The 17,645-nt window shown below is 42.2% G+C and overlaps 1 protein-coding gene across 1 annotated transcript in view; it reads left to right on the top strand.

Moving 5' to 3' along the window:
• The window catches only part of LOC311499456 (MAM domain-containing glycosylphosphatidylinositol anchor protein 2), a 177,125-nt gene that overhangs the window by 101,505 nt on the left and 57,975 nt on the right, over positions 1 to 17,645 (top strand). Inside the window, exons 7-8 of the mRNA XM_084560433.1 lie at positions 10,110 to 10,201; positions 10,303 to 10,540. Coding sequence (XP_084416559.1) covers positions 10,110 to 10,201; positions 10,303 to 10,540 — 330 coding nt within the window. The remainder of the gene's footprint in view (positions 1 to 10,109; positions 10,202 to 10,302; positions 10,541 to 17,645) is intronic.

The raw sequence follows: 17,645 nt of genomic DNA, 5'->3' as shown, positions 1-17,645 counted from the left end.
TTTTTTTTTTTTTTTTAGAGCAGCGTCTCCATTGTTTGCTCATGCGTTTGCAGCGTGTCTGTGGCACTTTGTCAGAATGATTCCTCCTGTTAGTGAGTGTCACGCTGCTCGAAAACAACATCACAGCGTCTTTCCAGGGCGTGCTAAATTTCCATCTCTATCAGGAAACTTGCATTTCCATGGATACAGTGAGATGTTTGAATTTAGAAGCTAGGTGATTTCTAATGTTCTGTACATTTTGTGTAAACCCAAAAGAACATGATAGATATCTTGACGTTGCATGGGTAAGACAATTGCACTTGAAGAATAAACTATGCTCTCCAAACATACAGTCCACACAATAAGTATTTGGACACTTACTGTACATATGCATATATTTTTTTTGTTTGTTTTTCTGGGATTGTATTCTTCTGGAGAATCCACTGAGATCATGTCCATGAAGTCTTATCTTGTTTCACTTAAGGAACATCTACATCCTGAAGAGTCTTCTTGAGTTGCTAATGATTTTATGGCCATCCACAAGACGTGTGCGTCTCTGTCTACTGACCAGGCTGCTTGCCGTTTTCTAGTGTTCCCGCGCACACCGGGTCACCTCTTTACTTTCCTCACACTGGCAGAAAACTCCACCTCCATCTACATGACAACTCTGAGTCGAATTCTAGCTCTATGGTGTGTGGAGTGACTTTGAAATGACACATCTGCCAAAGAAACATGTACTAGCTGCTTGTCCGTTTTTATTTCTAAGAGCCCATGCAGTGAGAGCCGTGCAGTGTGATTTAAAGGGGCAACTGTACATCTACAAAGTTTTATCACCATTGACATAAACCTATTAAAATAAAAGCAGAGGCTCAAAGCCAGCCTGGAAGCCAGACAAACTGCCCGACTACAATTTTTTGTAGCAGAAAGTTGGTCTGGAGTCACTCCTCTGGGAACTGATTATGCTCTGGCAAAGATCTCCAGGGTCAAGCAAATTGTTTGGGTTGGCTTTATGGGGTGATGGACAGAAGAGTAACGGCAGTGTAGTCATACACGTCATCTGAGCACATTGGGCTTGAATTTGTTTACAACACAATGGCTCTGATTGGCTGTAGGACAATATAATTCCATGCAGAGGTATATTTTTCTCTGCAGTGAATGAAACAGAAATTAAAACTGAGTCTGGCTTCATCAGCCATTATTACAAATTTAGCTCAGTGAGGCACAGAACCCAAGGAACAATCTAAATACTTAATCCAGACCTTATCTTTGGTTTATCTCTACTGTTGTTGCCTGCGACTTACCAGCTGGCATATACTGCCATGCACATGTTATATCTGCTTGAAGTTGTGACTAGTGGTGGACTTTCAAACTCACTGTGAAAAACTCTCATGGACCACTGGTTTCAGATCTTCTTAAACTAGGAAAATGCCTTTAAGAGAAAGCACAAATGCCGGCAGACTAGCTGAGGTTTTAGTTTAATGGGTTTGAACCTGTTTTCTTTACCCACTGTTTTATAGTATGCTAATAAGTCATACATAACTGCATTGAACTCACGATGCAATTACACTGGAATCACTTTGGAGTATTTATCATGTATGTGCTCTGTTCAATGCAGTATAAACTGCACTGTGTGTATTGTATTATATAAAAGGCATATCATTTATGCATTTTAACACAGTTATAATATGACTGTAAAGGGATTAAACGCAAATGTGCTTTGTTCTCACATGATCCCCATCCTCCTCCTAATTTTGATTTAAAAAAATGTCATATGAGCACATGAAAATCGTGTATTAATTTTTAAATTATGTTTGATAAAACCTACAGTTGCTCCTCTGGCAACTTTTTACTGACACGATACTTTGAAGTGGGGAGGAAGAGGAAAAGTGAAAGAGGATGAGCCAGGCTGGAGGCTAGAGCACAGGCAGACCTTTAGTTGCTCTTTGTTTGATGTGTGTGTGCGTGAGTGTGGTGTGTGCGTGTGCACATTTGCACACTCAGGAATACAGCAATTTTCTTCCAGTCAATAATATATGTGTTGTGTAGCCATGAAGGCTGAAATGTTTGGAATTGTAAACGCTTGGGACAACACACAAAATATTTGCCAGTGGGAGTGTGTGTGCGTATGTGTTAATATTCATGTGCATAAACTGAATGTGCACATGAAATACCAAATCATTCGGTTCGTTTTGCATGTTGTGCAGGGTCACCCTGTGGCCTCGTTGTTGCCCATCTGAGCTTGTTCACCCTCCTCTCCAGTCCTTGAGAAGCCCTAACAAACTGCTGTTGCCAAAGGGGGCTGTGTGTGTGAAAACACACATCTCTCCCCAGCAGATGGTAGTTTCTCTGGCCATACTGTCCCACCAGCCAGACTGCCTTCCAGGGCTTGGCCATCTCCACAGCCGGCCCAGCAGGCTACTGGCATCACATCACCCTGCTGACAAGATCCTTTTTATGGATTAAGGGTCCGCAACACGTCTTCAAACGCAGGTCAATACCCTGCTTCTCTCAGCCACTTCAGTCCATTCTATCCCCTGCAACAGCACCGGTTTGTGATATATCCGCTGCGACAACGCAAAGACACTCTGCGCTGTTTTTTTCTTTCTTTTTTGTGTGGCGTATCAAATATGAGTAGGCAGCTTTCAAATGGAGAATTGAGAGAGAAGTGTCTGTGTATGGTGTTGAAATGGGCAGCTGGCCTAGGATTTGGTTTTCATGTCCCCCCAACCTCCACATACACACACATACACAAACACACACACACACCTGACTGTGTGCATGTGTTTTCCCTCTGTGTGATGTAGAGAAATGAGCCTCGCTGCAGCTATCAAAGATTCCAAATCAAATGGCGGTGCGTTGTCATTGGATTTTCCCGGCAACTCCTCCAGGAGCACAGATTCAGGTGCGAGGCTTCTACATCCAAGGCATCCATCATTCCGACCTGCTAACATCGACACAAATAATTGCACACACCCCCGCGCTCAAGTGTGTGAACGCAAATACACGCAAAGTCAAACAGCTACACACTTTGTAGCTCTGATTGGAAGCTTGCTGTTATTTATAGAGAAGCAAAAAAATGCAGTCTTTTTCCACGTGGGCTCCCCGCTGTTTATATTTAGACTGTTTGGTGGGGAGAAAACAATCACGACGTGCCTCGTAAAAACCTCGCTGTCAGCATGTGAATCAACACACGGATGACCCTTATCAAATTTGCTCTGGAATAAATGCTGGTCAGAAACTGCATATATTTCCATTCATGAATGCCAGATTCAGGCGCTGGACGGCCAGAACTGGCACAGTCTGACCCGTCTCTGGTGTCTGCTGCCCAAAAGACCGCCTGTGTGTGCCGCTGTGTTTGTACGCGTACGCTCGTACATGTGCCCTTGTCTGTTTTGTTGGTGCTTGTGCGCGTGAAGCCTTTACAGCATGAATTAAAGCCGGGGGTCGGCCTGAAGGTTGAGAGCAGCATTTAGAACTATTACGTACGGTCATGTGTGAGTGGCTTCGTTATTGTCGAGCTGCTGATGCATGGGGAATGTGTCGGTGCTAAAGTGAGGACATATGGAGTGGTGAGAGGAACGCGTTTGGACGGCGGCTCGAACGCATGTACTCACGCTCGTCATTCCGCTTGCCCGCTCGGCTTTGACCTTGAGCTTAGCGGGCTGAGGAGAGCGGCAGATTCTGGAGACATCCATCTGGCTCCGGGAGATGACTTCAGCTTCGCATGCTGATATTCTCCACAAGAATGAATGGAGAGCACAGTGTGACACCTGCTGAGAGAGAGACAGACAGGGCCGGGTGAAAAATGAGATGGACTGATGGGTAGACAGGAGGATAATGATTCAGAGCGAGGCGCGTCTTTCTTCTCCGCACACAAAGGCAGAGCAACTGCACAAGAGAGGCTGAAGGGAAAAACATATTTTTTGCAGCCTCGCTTCATGTAGGTCTTTGAATAAGTGATGCTTTTGTGCGTTTTCTTTTTTTTCATTACATGCATACATATGTGCACGTCATAACCAATATCTCAGAGCTCTGTGCTCTACTAAGAAGCTCCCTTGAGGAGGCATTGTAATCCTGCTGTGTGACACGAGCTCTCTGTAGAAGAAGAAGAAGAAGAAGAAGAAGAAGACCTCAACCAGGGCTTTTCTCTTTGTGTGATTATCTACACTTTTCATGTACAGGCCACCCATCATTCCCACAGGCTATTAAAGCTATGGAGAATCAAAAAGGCTCGCTACAGGCAAAAGCCCCTCAGTTTCTGTTAAAATAAATAAATAAATAAATAAATATACTGAACACAGGAACATTGTAATATGTGTGGCAGTGATCCAGAAGAATGGCTTCATTGTCGCCGCTGAACTGCGCGCAGCCTCTCAAGGAAATTGCGATGCAAGGTACACGTAATGCAAATGTGGGAACAAATAGAACCCCCATTTACTCGCTTGAATATAACCATGAAGAAAGCAGCTCCTATAGTGGAGGTTTTACTCTTTGGCGTGTTGCCACAGTCAAGGTTCAATGACAGGAAGCTCTGATGATGATAAAAGGCCAGCGGCTTCAAAAATTCATCAATAATGCATGCAGAATTTGTTTGCGCATATGTTGACTTGTGTTTGGTGCCCCGGTGGCTCTGGCGATGCTTTTAAAAATAACTCCAGGTTTCCTATGCTGCTACTTCACACTGTATTTGTGCTCGACATTTTGCTTATCGCTCGTTGCTTTACTTTGCAACGTGCTGTATGTCATAAATTTCTCTTCCGGTGAGCCCTTGATAAGTAACATCTGGTGCAAACGGTAAACGCTGTGTTTTTAAAAGCTTGTACTGTTCCGTTTTTGCTGACTCTGACAGAGATGCCTCACTTTATCTTTATGCTGTAGCTTTCGTGACGGCACTTTGTGGTATTATTCTCCAGAAAATCCCCACAGAGTTGAGTGAACACCTCTGTAACAACTTAATCCGCTGTGGAAAGGTTAGCATTTAGGTTCAGTCCTATCCCTGGAAACAGCCGTGTGGCAAAAACAGTTCACCTCAAGCCTCGTTCACAAGCATGTCTCGTGACTAGCTTTTTTTTTTTTTTTAATCACACATCCGCTAATAAGGTTCGCAAAAATGTGGGGATATGAAAATATATGTGTCAGAAAACTTGATACGAAAGCCTTTCAAAAAGCATTTAAGCTACACTGACATAGATCCGCTCAAAAATTCTCCATGAAATTTGAAAAATTCTGCCTGGATACAATTGTGCCTCTAGGCTGCAAATTAGCCCAACCATCTCCTCTCCAGCTTGCTTGCAACGTTCCCCAATAGCATACCGGTTCCAAGCCATCAGCTGCGTTTTAGCTTGGAAAGAATTGCCAGATTGCAATGTGTACGCTTACCTGACATGCCGAGCATTTGCAGGCTTCAAAAAATGCAGCTGTATCACAAAATCTTCCGGGGGCACTGCAATCCACGCTACATGTATAGGAAAGTAACTTGAAAATTGACGATAAAGACGAGGTAACAGCTCTGGTACTTGTCAGAGGCCTTAGACTTTACAAAGGTACACCAACTAGCCAATCAGTTGCTGCACTGTCAATGCAGCATTAATAGTCTTCATAGTTTTTACATGAGCAGTAGCCTATGTTATGTTCTGCCATAGACTTTGCGATTCTTTCTGTCCAACACTATTTGAAAAAGAGTTTATAGCTTTGGATGAAGGGCGCCTGAGGATAACATATGCACATATAACATATGTACTGCTATTTTTCAGCAACAGTCTATCGGACAGCAGCCACTATAGACGGCTCAATTGTTATTTAGTTACTGCCGTATTTTGTGAGAGACAGAAATCAGTACGTCAAGAGTATGCGTAACATGGCTGAGCTCCATCTGTCAGTTCCTGTTAGTTAATTGTTCTTCGCAGGTTAATTATTTACTGAGTTGAATTCTCAAGGAGGCAGACCATTAAATTAGCAAAATCAGCTACCAAAAATGGCCCCAAAATAACAACCAGTGGGTTTAGTTAATCGCCAAAAGCTGATATAAATTTGTCCACTCTCCCAGCACTAACGCAGTCTCTCTTCGTACAGGCTCACAAAGTCATATTGAATAAACACAATAGTGCCGTTGTTAAGATATTAATGATGTTGTGGAAATTCTGTAACAGTAGTCGGGGGCGAGGCTTACCTCCGGAGCAAATGGGAAAGTTCTGTTTCCAAACGGAGCTCTCATTAAAAATGTATCTGAGTTTTGCCGCGAGGGGGAGGGAACGGTGACAACGCGGCGTCACTCGATAAAGTCTCCCAACTCTGCACTTCTCACCTCACACACTTATCACATTCCTCTTAAAAAAAATAAATAAAAAAATACACAACTCCGGTTTTTAGATTCTCTCCTATGCATACGGGAACAGGTACCATTTTAGTCACTGCAGCTGTCCAGCAAAATTTACTACAACAAGAGGAAGTAATGCCCACTTATCTGTCTTGTACATAAATGTAGTCGATTTACAGGGAAGCCTAGCTGCTATTCAATATTTATGGTCAGGTAAAATGGAAGGAAGGATTTTTGAATGTGGAGGAGACAGGGAAGGAACCAATTTTGAAATATGCATGAGTGCACGTATGCGGCTATTTTGATGTGCAGTGCAGCTTCGTGAAGGCTGAGTCACCTCAAGGAAAAATTTGGCAAAAAGCAGGGAACCGATAAGTGGCCAAAAAGATTTAATCATACATTTCTACTCCAAGTTTAGCTAAAAGTTAATCTAAATACGCACGCACGCAATACGAGACAATGGATTTTTAAATTAAAATGTACCTTTGCGCTGTCTGCACTTTCAGACATTGATATGCATTTAGTCCGGAATTGCTTAATTATAAATATGCAAGTAGATAGGGAACACTATATATATGATAATTGACTAGTTGGAATGCAGGGTCTGAAAGTACTGCAAATCTTCTGTCGAGATCCATGCTATGCCCTCACTGTCTGGAAGATCAAACGTGAATGGAAAACCGAAAAAATTTATTTTCATGTCATTTTTTGACCTTAGGTATTTTATTTATTTATTTATTTTTATCTGTTTTCAATTTCAATCCACATCAGGAAACACCAGAAATACACTTGAGTAAGTAAATAAAGCCAACTCATGCTTGCAGCAAGCCTTTTTAAAATGCCTTTTAGATAGCAGCCAGTTGAGTCTAACAGCCATTTACTGTAGCATTGTTCACAATATAATGATCAGTATATTCATTCCTGTACTTTTAATTTGGACTTTTATAATTGCAGTGTTCTATAAATGTCAGCAATGAATGCTTGATGACGCTTTAAAAGAAACACTCCTTTCACATTTTTCACTGTGGCATCGACGTGTCAAGTCAGCGATATGGTAAATTAAAGAGATACAAAGCAGATGTATCGGTTAACACCTCCACATGGCCTCAGTCATTCAGTAATTACACATACACATACGTAATACAAAATTAGACTTTAAGCTTTGGTCAGTTTAGTGTATCTGCACAACTCCAGAATCTAAATATATATACATATTTCCCCAAAAGGTCCAGTTTTGGAACACGGCACACAGCAGCCTGACATCGTGTTTTCTGCTGATAACATGCTGAGACGATTCATAAAGTGGCAGGTGAATTATACTTTTGAAGCTAATGTCAAATCCAGGCATATCTGGAGTACTGCCCTATATTCAACAAATGTATATTTACTCCTGTCATGAGTGAAGTTTAGAAATCAGTTGAGATTTATCTGTCTCGGTGAGTGTAGCTGACAAAGGGGTTGCACTGATAACTCGGTGAACAAGGAAAGGAAAGTGAGGCACAATCTATAACAAGGACACTCCCAATCTATGAGTTGCTTTTTGAAAGAATTTAGTTTAATAGAAGTGTCTTACAGAACTGAAACCCTAAAAGCAGCAGCATTTAGTAGAGACATGTATATATTTCTTCAGCCACCATTGTCTTCTACTAGACTCTAAAATTAAAAAGTGAAATGGTTATTAGGCTGTTGGCTGGTTATTTAGTCACCCATATGTAAAGCAGTGAACACTGAACCAGTTTGAACAGGCTCTGTATTATAAAGGAATCACGCTAGGGCTGTCACATCCGTTTATCACATGGGATGTGTTTGATACCGTGACTGTACAGAAGGACACGTTTTGATGCTGTGGTTGGTTGTAAATCCATCCAGTTGCATCCAGATGTCTGTGCCCCTCGGAAATTGAAAGTGAACTGAGATGTTCCATCCAGACTAGTTACACACCATTAACAGAGATATTCACTACAGGACCTGTTATCAACGAAGCGGCAGGTGTTTTTTTTTTTTGGGTTTAGACTCCCATTTTGAAAGACTTCAGGCCTTGTAGTAAAGTAGACCTGGGTGCAGGATTGTTGGGCTACAGTTCCTTAAGCTGAGAGAAAAATACACTTGAGCTGAAGGGATGTAAAAAGAGGAGGTTAGCAGTTAATCCAAATGTTTATCCACTGTCACCTCTGACAGCACTGGGACTCACACAGATGTGTGTGAGTGTGTGGATAAGATAATACTTTCTTAAGAAGCGGCTACCAACTCTTTTCAGTATGTCACTGAAACACAAAAGCCTTCCCAGAGTGTCAAGATATGGATACAACTCTGCCAGCTGCTTTCAATGTCTGACATGTACAGTGCGTATAATCCGTGTTTCCTTACAGGCATCCTCTCTAAATGACTTCCAGTGTGGACTTTGTATTGTCTCATTAATCTTATTCCGTGTATGTCGGCTTCAACCTAATTGAATGTTGTCTTCTGTGTAGTTGATGTACACCAAAATGCAGAACTGAGCCCAAAGGGGAAATAAACACGGGTTGCTGGTAATGCTTTATATTATCTTTGTACCCATAAAGGTCACAGACATATGCAGCACACCATATTATACCAATTGTCTCAGCCAGGAGAACTGAATTATATACAACACAATTGATAGGCAGTGCCTGGGAGAATAAGAATATATGAGATACACAAATGACTGCGAATGCACAGTGGTGTTTGGAGAGTGTTGACATGATTGTAACATTTGTATCTGACATGCGTCAGAAATAGGATTCTCCGCCTGCCGACGCTGATTTCAAACGTGAGAGGGATCGTGTCAAGGAGGCGCGTGTCACTCGTCTCTCCCCCTTCGTTGTGCAGCTTGGCAGGCGTCACAATGTTTTGCACATTCAATTTCCTGTGTTTAAATCTGACACGCAGGTTTTGTTTTCGTTTTCCCTTTACCAAACTGAATATGATAATGTCACTTGGGAATCGCTAGATGAAAAGATTTCCATGGTGCCGTCAGCTTTTTCTGCTGAGGAGATGAATTGAGGAGTCGACGCAGGGTTTGGAACCAATACAGCGTGCATTATAATGAAATCATCTTCTTTTTTTCCCGTTCACAGACGCTATGCTTTGAAAATGGAGTTTGCAAACCAAATTGGATTAGAAATGGTGGATATTTTGTTAGGTATCTCTCCAATTTCACAGTGTGTATGTGTGTGTTCACATGTGGGTTCGTGTGTGAGCCTGTTTCAGTACCATAAGATTCCTCAGTCTGTAACTATCAGTATTAACACTGGTTCAGAGCTATAGTCTTTACAGACATATGATGCCTCTGTTATCCTGTGTTATGTTTGACTCCGCTGCTGTATCAAAAGCTTAAGTTTCATTAGTTGTTTTAATATTTACAGATGTGTTATCGTTGTCTGCTCTTAGACGTCTGGCTGAAGCGCCTTTTAGATTTGTAACTACAGGCTGTTGTGACCTGTAGCCTGTAGCCTCTCCGTGCATTTGAACAACAGGTGAAGTGAGGTGTGAAAAGGCTGAGCAGGGACGAGTAACACCCTCAGATTTACGGTAAATTCACTGGAGATGCATAACAGTGATTTACAGCTCAAGTGTGGACATTGAGCAAAGTAAAAATGCTGAAAAAAATCCATTTAAAAATCTATAAAATCCTGTCTTTGGGATTACTCCTCAATAACCACATCAATATGACAAGCAGAGGCACAACCCACAGTAAATGTGTCTGTTAGAGCAGCCTGCTGTTGGCTTTCAGAGTCAACGCGTATAGGGTACAAATGTAGATCTAGCTCTAATTAAATGAATTTTCCCTTCACAGCATTGAAGAAGGGGCGATTCTGGATCACTCCTGACCCCTACCACAACGACGACAACATCCAGATCGGACGTGAAGTCAAGATATCTTGTCAGGTATGGTTACGGAGGGACTGGCAGAGTTAACACACATACGTATGTAATGACAAAAGTTATTTCTTGGTGTAATACATATAACAAGGATTTCGGTGTCCTAGGTGGAGGCGACACCTCCAGAGGAGCTGACGTTTAGCTGGCTGAAGAATGGCCGTGCCTTGCGGAGCTCAGAGCGTATGGTCATCACCCAGACGGACCCCGACATCTCACCTGGGACCACCAACCTGGACATCATAGACCTCAAGTTCACCGACTTCGGCACGTACACTTGTGTGGCCGCGCTGAAGGGAGGAGGCATCCCTGAGATCAGCATCGACGTCAACATCTCGTCCACAACTGGTGAGCCTCACACCCCTTTGTGTCAAGGACACATCGACCTTCCCCAATTCATGGCAAACACACACACACACAGACACACACACACACACACAGACCTCTCACAGCTACTTTATTCATACGCACAAGCATTAACTTAAGATTTAAAGGACTTTTGGGGGTCTCAAAAGTCTTACTAAGTCTTACTTTTATAGATTAGCTCTCAGTTCTGTCAGTTTTGACTGGCATCATTTGACTATAAGTGTGTCTCGTCTGATCATCTAATGCATTTCTTTGAAGAGTAAAAACTACAGATAATATAAGCAATCATGTCTTGCACTGTTAAACTTGCAAGCGTGTTAAGTACAGTAGGTCAGAGCTAAGCATGAAAATTACTACCTACTATCAAATGAGCACTTACATCTGACAGGTCCAAAAATAACTGCGATGTCCACCTTGGTTTTTAGCCAGATCTTTAACGTGTATGGTATAATTCAACCTGTCAAGCTGTTTCTAGTGAGCAGAGTTGCCATTTTCACAGATTTCAGCAGCCATGGTGGTCTGTAATGGAGAGGTGGTAGCAATCCTATGAAATAAGACCAGAAAAGTGAGTTTTCCTTTAAAGGATTCATCCAGGTACATATTGTACCGTTATAGCTTTAATGGGTTCCAACAGTGCAGACAGTTTAGGTTTTATCTGCTGAAGTTATCACCATTTGTCCGCTATCAATTTTCTCTATTGTCACAGTGGAGGTGAAGGGAGTCTTGTAACTTTTCACTATATTTGACAATATCATTCCAATCGACATTGAGGTTTGTGGATTATTCAGACATAATTATTTAGAAAAAAAATTTGAAAAGGTAGTCTTTGTGCTCTGTTAAAGCAGACAGACCATTATCTTTTAACTTGATTAATCTATCAATTTACAATAAGTAGATTAATCTATTCTTTTGATAAGCAGATTAATCTATCAGTTATTTTTTGAATAGTCAGTCAATCCTTTGATTTTACCATTCATCTTTTGACGTTTTATATGATTACTTTTTCATAATAACATACACATAATCTATGAATCAAGAAACCATTTCAACCATCAGCACTGACTCTAGTGAGTCTTTGTTGTATCATTGTTTGCAAAAGAACAGCAACAAGGAACAGTAAGGCAACAACTACCAGGCACTCACCACCAACCAAGAGTCAGACAAAACCCTCTGCAGTAGTCCAAATACTGATGTTGCTGCCTTGTTGTTTTGAGATTGTAAAATCCCATGACATTATGCGCTGAGATGCTCGTGCATAGTCTTTGTACTGCCATGGTAGGGTGCTTCGTTTTTTACAAACCATGCATCGTGTAATGTAATTTTAGGAATTTCCACTCTTATGATCATCAGGTTTTGGGCTTTGTAGGTCACTCTCAGTGTGCCCGGACACCACTATGGATTCCATATTTACTGTATCCATATTTATACTATCAAGGTGGATAATCCAAAACTTCAGGAGGTGAAACCAAACTGTCTGCACAAATTTCTGTCCATGTGATTTGAGTGAATCAACTCTTTAATCTGTTTTACTAGGTCATTTCCACAGGTTAAAAATGTTTGTATGCATTCACATATGCACAGCTTGACTTAGTTTCAGTAATCAACCCGAATTTTAAAAGGCCCATGAAGCACCAGCTTTTACTTTTGCACACAACACATTTACAACACCACGCCACACTCTATTGTACACTGTTTAATTGGATTCCTGTGAACCAAAACTGACTCCATCGGTCAACTAATCCGACACTAAACACCCATCATCCTACCATCTAATTGGCTGCTTCCACCACTGTTTTAACTAACATCTGTTTACATGTATACAGCATGTCAATACGTAACATACCAGTCCACCTTGTCTAGTGAGCTGCGTCATTGTAGTTTCAATCATGGCATGTGGAGCTGCAGCTTAAGTCAAAGAAAGAGAAAAAACAGTCGTTCTCCGTCTTTTAGATTCTCTGTTGCTCTAATGTGTCTTATCAGTTGTGTCAAAAGACAGCAAGGCGTAGGTGCTTGGATTTTAGCAGCACTATTCAGTCTCAAAGATGATAATCAAGGGATAATATCTCTGTCAAACATCTATTATTCTGTTGTTTTTTGATTTAACATCAATCAGCGCCATCATTGTCAGGTTTTATAAGAGCGAAGCCTGGAACTGAACAAAAGAACCTGACATTTTAGAGGATTGCTGCCTGGCATGTTTAGTAAAGTTAACAATACGTTATGCGGCTGCTCCTTTCCTGCAATAATGGTGAAATGCAGTGGTTAAAGAGACAAAGCAATAACACATGTAATGGGACAGGAATCGTGGTATTTATCTGTAATCTCCAGTCTGAGGCCGATCAATCAGCAGCAAATGTGTGTTAATGCTTCACTGTTGCTGTGCATTACTTCATCGTCCATCGACTCCGCTGAGGGACGATCAAATACGAGCCCCGAAAACCCCAAGATTCGGAGTCTCCTGCTTGCTCCTTGCTCATCTCAGATTTCCGGAATTCCCATTTTGGGGAGTCCCGTGAGTTGGTGTTGCTGCTGGCGTGCTAGATATCTGCTCTTGCTTTGAATTTTCCACCATGTGTTCTGTACTGATAAGTGACTTCTGGGTAGCAGCTTGGTGGTGATTGGGTTCATAGCAAGCTTTACTTCCCCCTTTTGCACACATCCAAGTGCACGCACGTTGATAGACACGTTCACACACTTACCTGTTTGCCTCATCTTGTTTCTCTATCGCACACACACGCACACACCTTGCTGCCACTCACAGCTTGAACATGAAAGCAGTGTGTCGACCTTGGGTGCATAATTATTGTTAGATAATCCTTTGATAATCCCTGCGCTATAAAACAGTGGGATCAATTGCATCTGCCAAGATTGTTTCCTCATTATCTTTTAAGTAGTGCAGTCTCTTCTTTTGGAGTGTCTGCGCGATGCCGATGCATTTACCACAGATCCTTTAATGTGCAAAAAAACAGCTGTCTGACAGAGGAAATAACTGAAAAAAAAGTGTCTGACTCTTTTGTGATCATATGAAATGAAAGCTTTCCTTAAGGCTTAGATTTTATTGCTTCTTAAGCTTTCATTGTTCCATTCGGATGCGTGGGTATGAAATAACATGAAAGAATTGCATTGTTGCAGAGCTCTATAACAAAATAACATTATTTTGGTTCCATTCGTTATACTTCTTGCTGCTTCACCTGGATGTGACTGGGCTGTTTGCTTCTTTCAGTCAGATTGATGGCGTGAACCAGAGAAAAGTCTTCGCTGAGCCACATGGTATAGCTGTACTGTGCTAAAGCGCCTTGTGCCGCCTGCCTTGCCATACGCCTGCAGCCTGTTATGGGGTGAATAAGCCCTGTTTTTGTTCCTCTGCCTGTTCTCCTGAAGGGAGGAAGCCCGAGCCGCAATTAGAAGACTTAATAAAAGTGTTTAGAGGAGATTACGCTGCAGGTCTGCCAGGGTTTCGTGCCGCATAAGTGTTTGGAAAGCATTTGAGCCTAAAGTGTCTCCAGTCTGAACATTGTGGAGCTCGCTGGCCGTTCCAGCATTGGCTCCAGCTCCAGATTCCAAACCAGGGCTTAGGCCCGGCCCAGCCCAGCCCACAGCATGTGTCTATAAAAGAGAATATTTACTATCCTCCATTCTTTCAACTTTCAATAAACACAGATTCCATGATCTCTCCCTTTTTGCAAAACAGTGCTAATATTTACTGTCGTGACACACTCATTAAATAAGCAACTTCTTCTCTCATCGAGGCTCCCAGAGACGGCAGGGCTAATGCTTATATATGAGCGCAGTCTGGAAACGAAGGTACAGACCTCCCCTTTGGATAGCATCAAGATTAAGAACCAGGAGACACAGGAACAGCAGGAAAGAGTTACGAGCATTAGTGTAAAACATCCCATAGACTGCTAACAGGAAGTAACAAATGAATCCCTTCATTAGCCGGTGTGTTAAATGTGTGTTTTGTGGACGTGTCTTGCAGGATTATTGTCAGATGATGTGTTTGTTGGCATTCTACGGGCTGCGACTCTGAAATGTTACTTGGATCCAGATAAGGACTGCCAGTGGGACATTTAAGAGATTTTTAATAGGACGTAGAGTTGTTATAAATGGATTCTTGGCATTTAAAGCTAGTTTTCAAAACCGATATCCACTTTGGTGATGGATGATAAGCTGATGCCTGCTCGTTGCACTCACTGTGTCATAATTACTGTAACAGTGGTGCCTAAATTACATTAGAGTCCGTCAAACAGTTGTGGTGAAAGTAGTCTCTGTGGATACGTTTTAGATTCAGCAAATGGAGCTAGTTCATCCCATCCAGTCTGACTGGTGATCACAAAGTAAGTGCTAAGATTGAAAGTCACCCCTCTTGTGTGAGGGAGAAATCCTTCCTTGATGAGTCTCTCAATTAGCATCCCGCTCACACCTGAAATTCTGGCACCACCCAGCGTTTCTGTCAATCTTAAGAATCGCTGCAGTTAATGAATTAAGCAAATCAATTAAGTGCTCGGATGATTAAAAAATGAGCTGGTATAATAAACACGTACAGTAGTCGTGCACAACGCTGCCTCTTCCCGAGACACGTTTGAGTCATCAGAAGCTCACGGGAGGCCTGCCCGTCTGTCTGTTCTCCTTTTTTTTTTTTTTTATATCCACGTATACTGCTTTCAGTTTGACTTTGATTCGTCATGAGCTGCGATCGTCTGAGTGACGGTGCCACGTGTGACTGGAATGGGGACGGCATGACCGCTGGCTGTTGTCCGCTGTGATGTGCTTGTTTCAGCAGCAAATGCACTGACCCTGGTAAAGAGAAACTTGCGTCCGTGTCCTGACTCACACACAGCATGAAAAGGTTCAACTGCTGTTTGGGCATTTTGAATGACAACAAATTGATTGCCGCTTTGTGGAAATGTCCTGGAATGTTTCTCATTGCTGATGATGTCGGTTACATGTCTGGCCTGGTTCATTGTGCAACGGGATGCATGCTTTTGAATGCATATTAAGATGGACGAACGCTATGGGGCGTCACCCATGGGATTTCTGCAGAGTGGTTGTTGTCATCTTGGCATTGTCTGACTCCACCTAACTTCCAGATCTCTAAGTGGCCACGGTAATTCTAACAGTAAGCCTTGGTATTATTTAAATAGGTTTCAAGGAAATTCTCCCCCTGTATCCCCAAGAGTTGCCATTTATGGTGAAGTCAGACCAAAACTATTTTTCTGTACCTGGCTCTAAAGTTGCTTATCTCTGCTGTAAAGTTGGGTATTTTAACATGGCTTGACATTCAATCGTTTTTGGGGTTAGCCTCAAGAGGGAAACTGAAGTTTTGGCATTTCTGCGTTTCCTTAATTTTTTTCCCCAGAGGTTACATCTTACTCTGAGTCTGGTTATGAATAAAAAGAATTATTCACATTTTCAGCTGACACACAGTTTGAAGTAAATACCCAGTCTTTAGTATGCACTTGATGACTGATGAGGCTCAAACTAGTACCAGCTGAAGTCAGGATCCTCGCCAGCTGCGGGAAAGCAGGAAAATGTGTTGTTTTTGTGTGCAGTTCCTAGGTTGCAGCTCTACCTGCATTTACTAGTGTGTAAACTTCCTCATAAAATGAATATGGAGCCAGATCCTGGTCCACTATATAGGCAGTTATCCAGTTATTATACAATATCCTTGTCATGATATTTTAACATAACCCAGCTGGTTGGTTAATTATTTGTGCTGCATTCTTGGAAGTAATACTTGATCACTGTTGCAGTTATTCTCTATGTGCACTATTTAAGATATTCCTCACACTGTCTACATTTAAAAGATGGTCCGTTCCGTGAATACTGATAAAATACTACAAAAAAACTACAAAACTTCTCTAAGTTTCCAAATTTAGTTGCAAGCTGCACACAGGAAGCTGAGCCCAGCATTGGACTAACAAGCCAACAGAGGTGTGGAAACAAGCCCAGTGAGCTGTGAACTTGGATGAAGGCACTTAACAGCTGCCCCACAGCTGGGATGCTGTCCTGAGAAATCGTCCATATGACAACAGTAGATGCCACTTCTAGAATGAGGTATACAACCGCGTGGCAGCATATGTCAGCACAACACCTGCTCAGGCCTCTGAGGTAGACTGGAGATGCAGGGCCGTCAGTGGAAAGAGAAAAAAGTGTTGTCTATAAACACATTTGTAGATGTTTGGGGAAATCAGAGAGCTGCAGGCAGAAGTGTAGTCTTTAATTTGAGGTTGTAGGTACACTGTGACCAGTTTTCAGTCAGCGCCAAGTCCATAAAATATGTTAATAAGACGAGATATCTCAGTATCTCAGTACATTACACTTGGTGTTCCTGCCCATAGCCTCAACTGCACCACCTGCAGTCATACTTTATGGAGGTGGCCATCTGGGAAATCTCCTCCCTGTCCAGCTGGGAAAATCTGAGAGGGTGACATGAATAAGAAACGTTCTACCTCCCTCATTAACTACTGTCAAGGCCCCCTGAGCGATGTACATAAACTCTGGTCCTTCCCTGGGAGTTGCTCACTGGTTAGAAGCAGGGAAAAAAAGTGGCTTTGCTAGAGGTGTGCATGTGTGTGTTTCCAAACTAGGCATTTCTTTTACTCTGCCTAGTTGGGTAAATGTTAGAAACACAGAAAGCAGTGTGGCCACAAATCAAACTGCAACCCATGAGAGCACTGATATTGAAAAAATGCTGTTCTCCAATCTCAACCACTTGAATTTATGAGTGATTTTTGAGATTGATTGTAAGATAAGTTATAAAATCTCAGAGGAAAGGCGCTGTGCTCAAAACCCCTACACACAGTTGTATGTCAGTGTGGTCAGTATTGCTTCGCTAAGCCAATTTTTACACATCTGTGGATATTTATTACACTCCAACAACTCAGGGTGTAGACGCACACATACACACACACGAACCTCCACGGTTCCACAAACATGTCTGCAGCGGACCTATGGGACTCATCGCTCTGTCCCCAGAGGTTCAGGACTCAGAGGAACAGAGAGTCCTGTCACATTGTGACCAACTCATTGCCCTCAGGCAGCCTGAGCACACAGTCTCACACATACAGGCACACACTCTGCAGGA

Source organism: Chelon labrosus (genome assembly GCF_963514085.1).
Source record: "Chelon labrosus genome assembly, chromosome: 14".
NCBI lineage: Eukaryota > Metazoa > Chordata > Actinopteri > Mugiliformes > Mugilidae > Chelon > Chelon labrosus.
The sequence above is the reverse complement of the archived record's forward strand: the minus strand, read 5'-3'. Positions and strand labels throughout refer to the sequence as shown.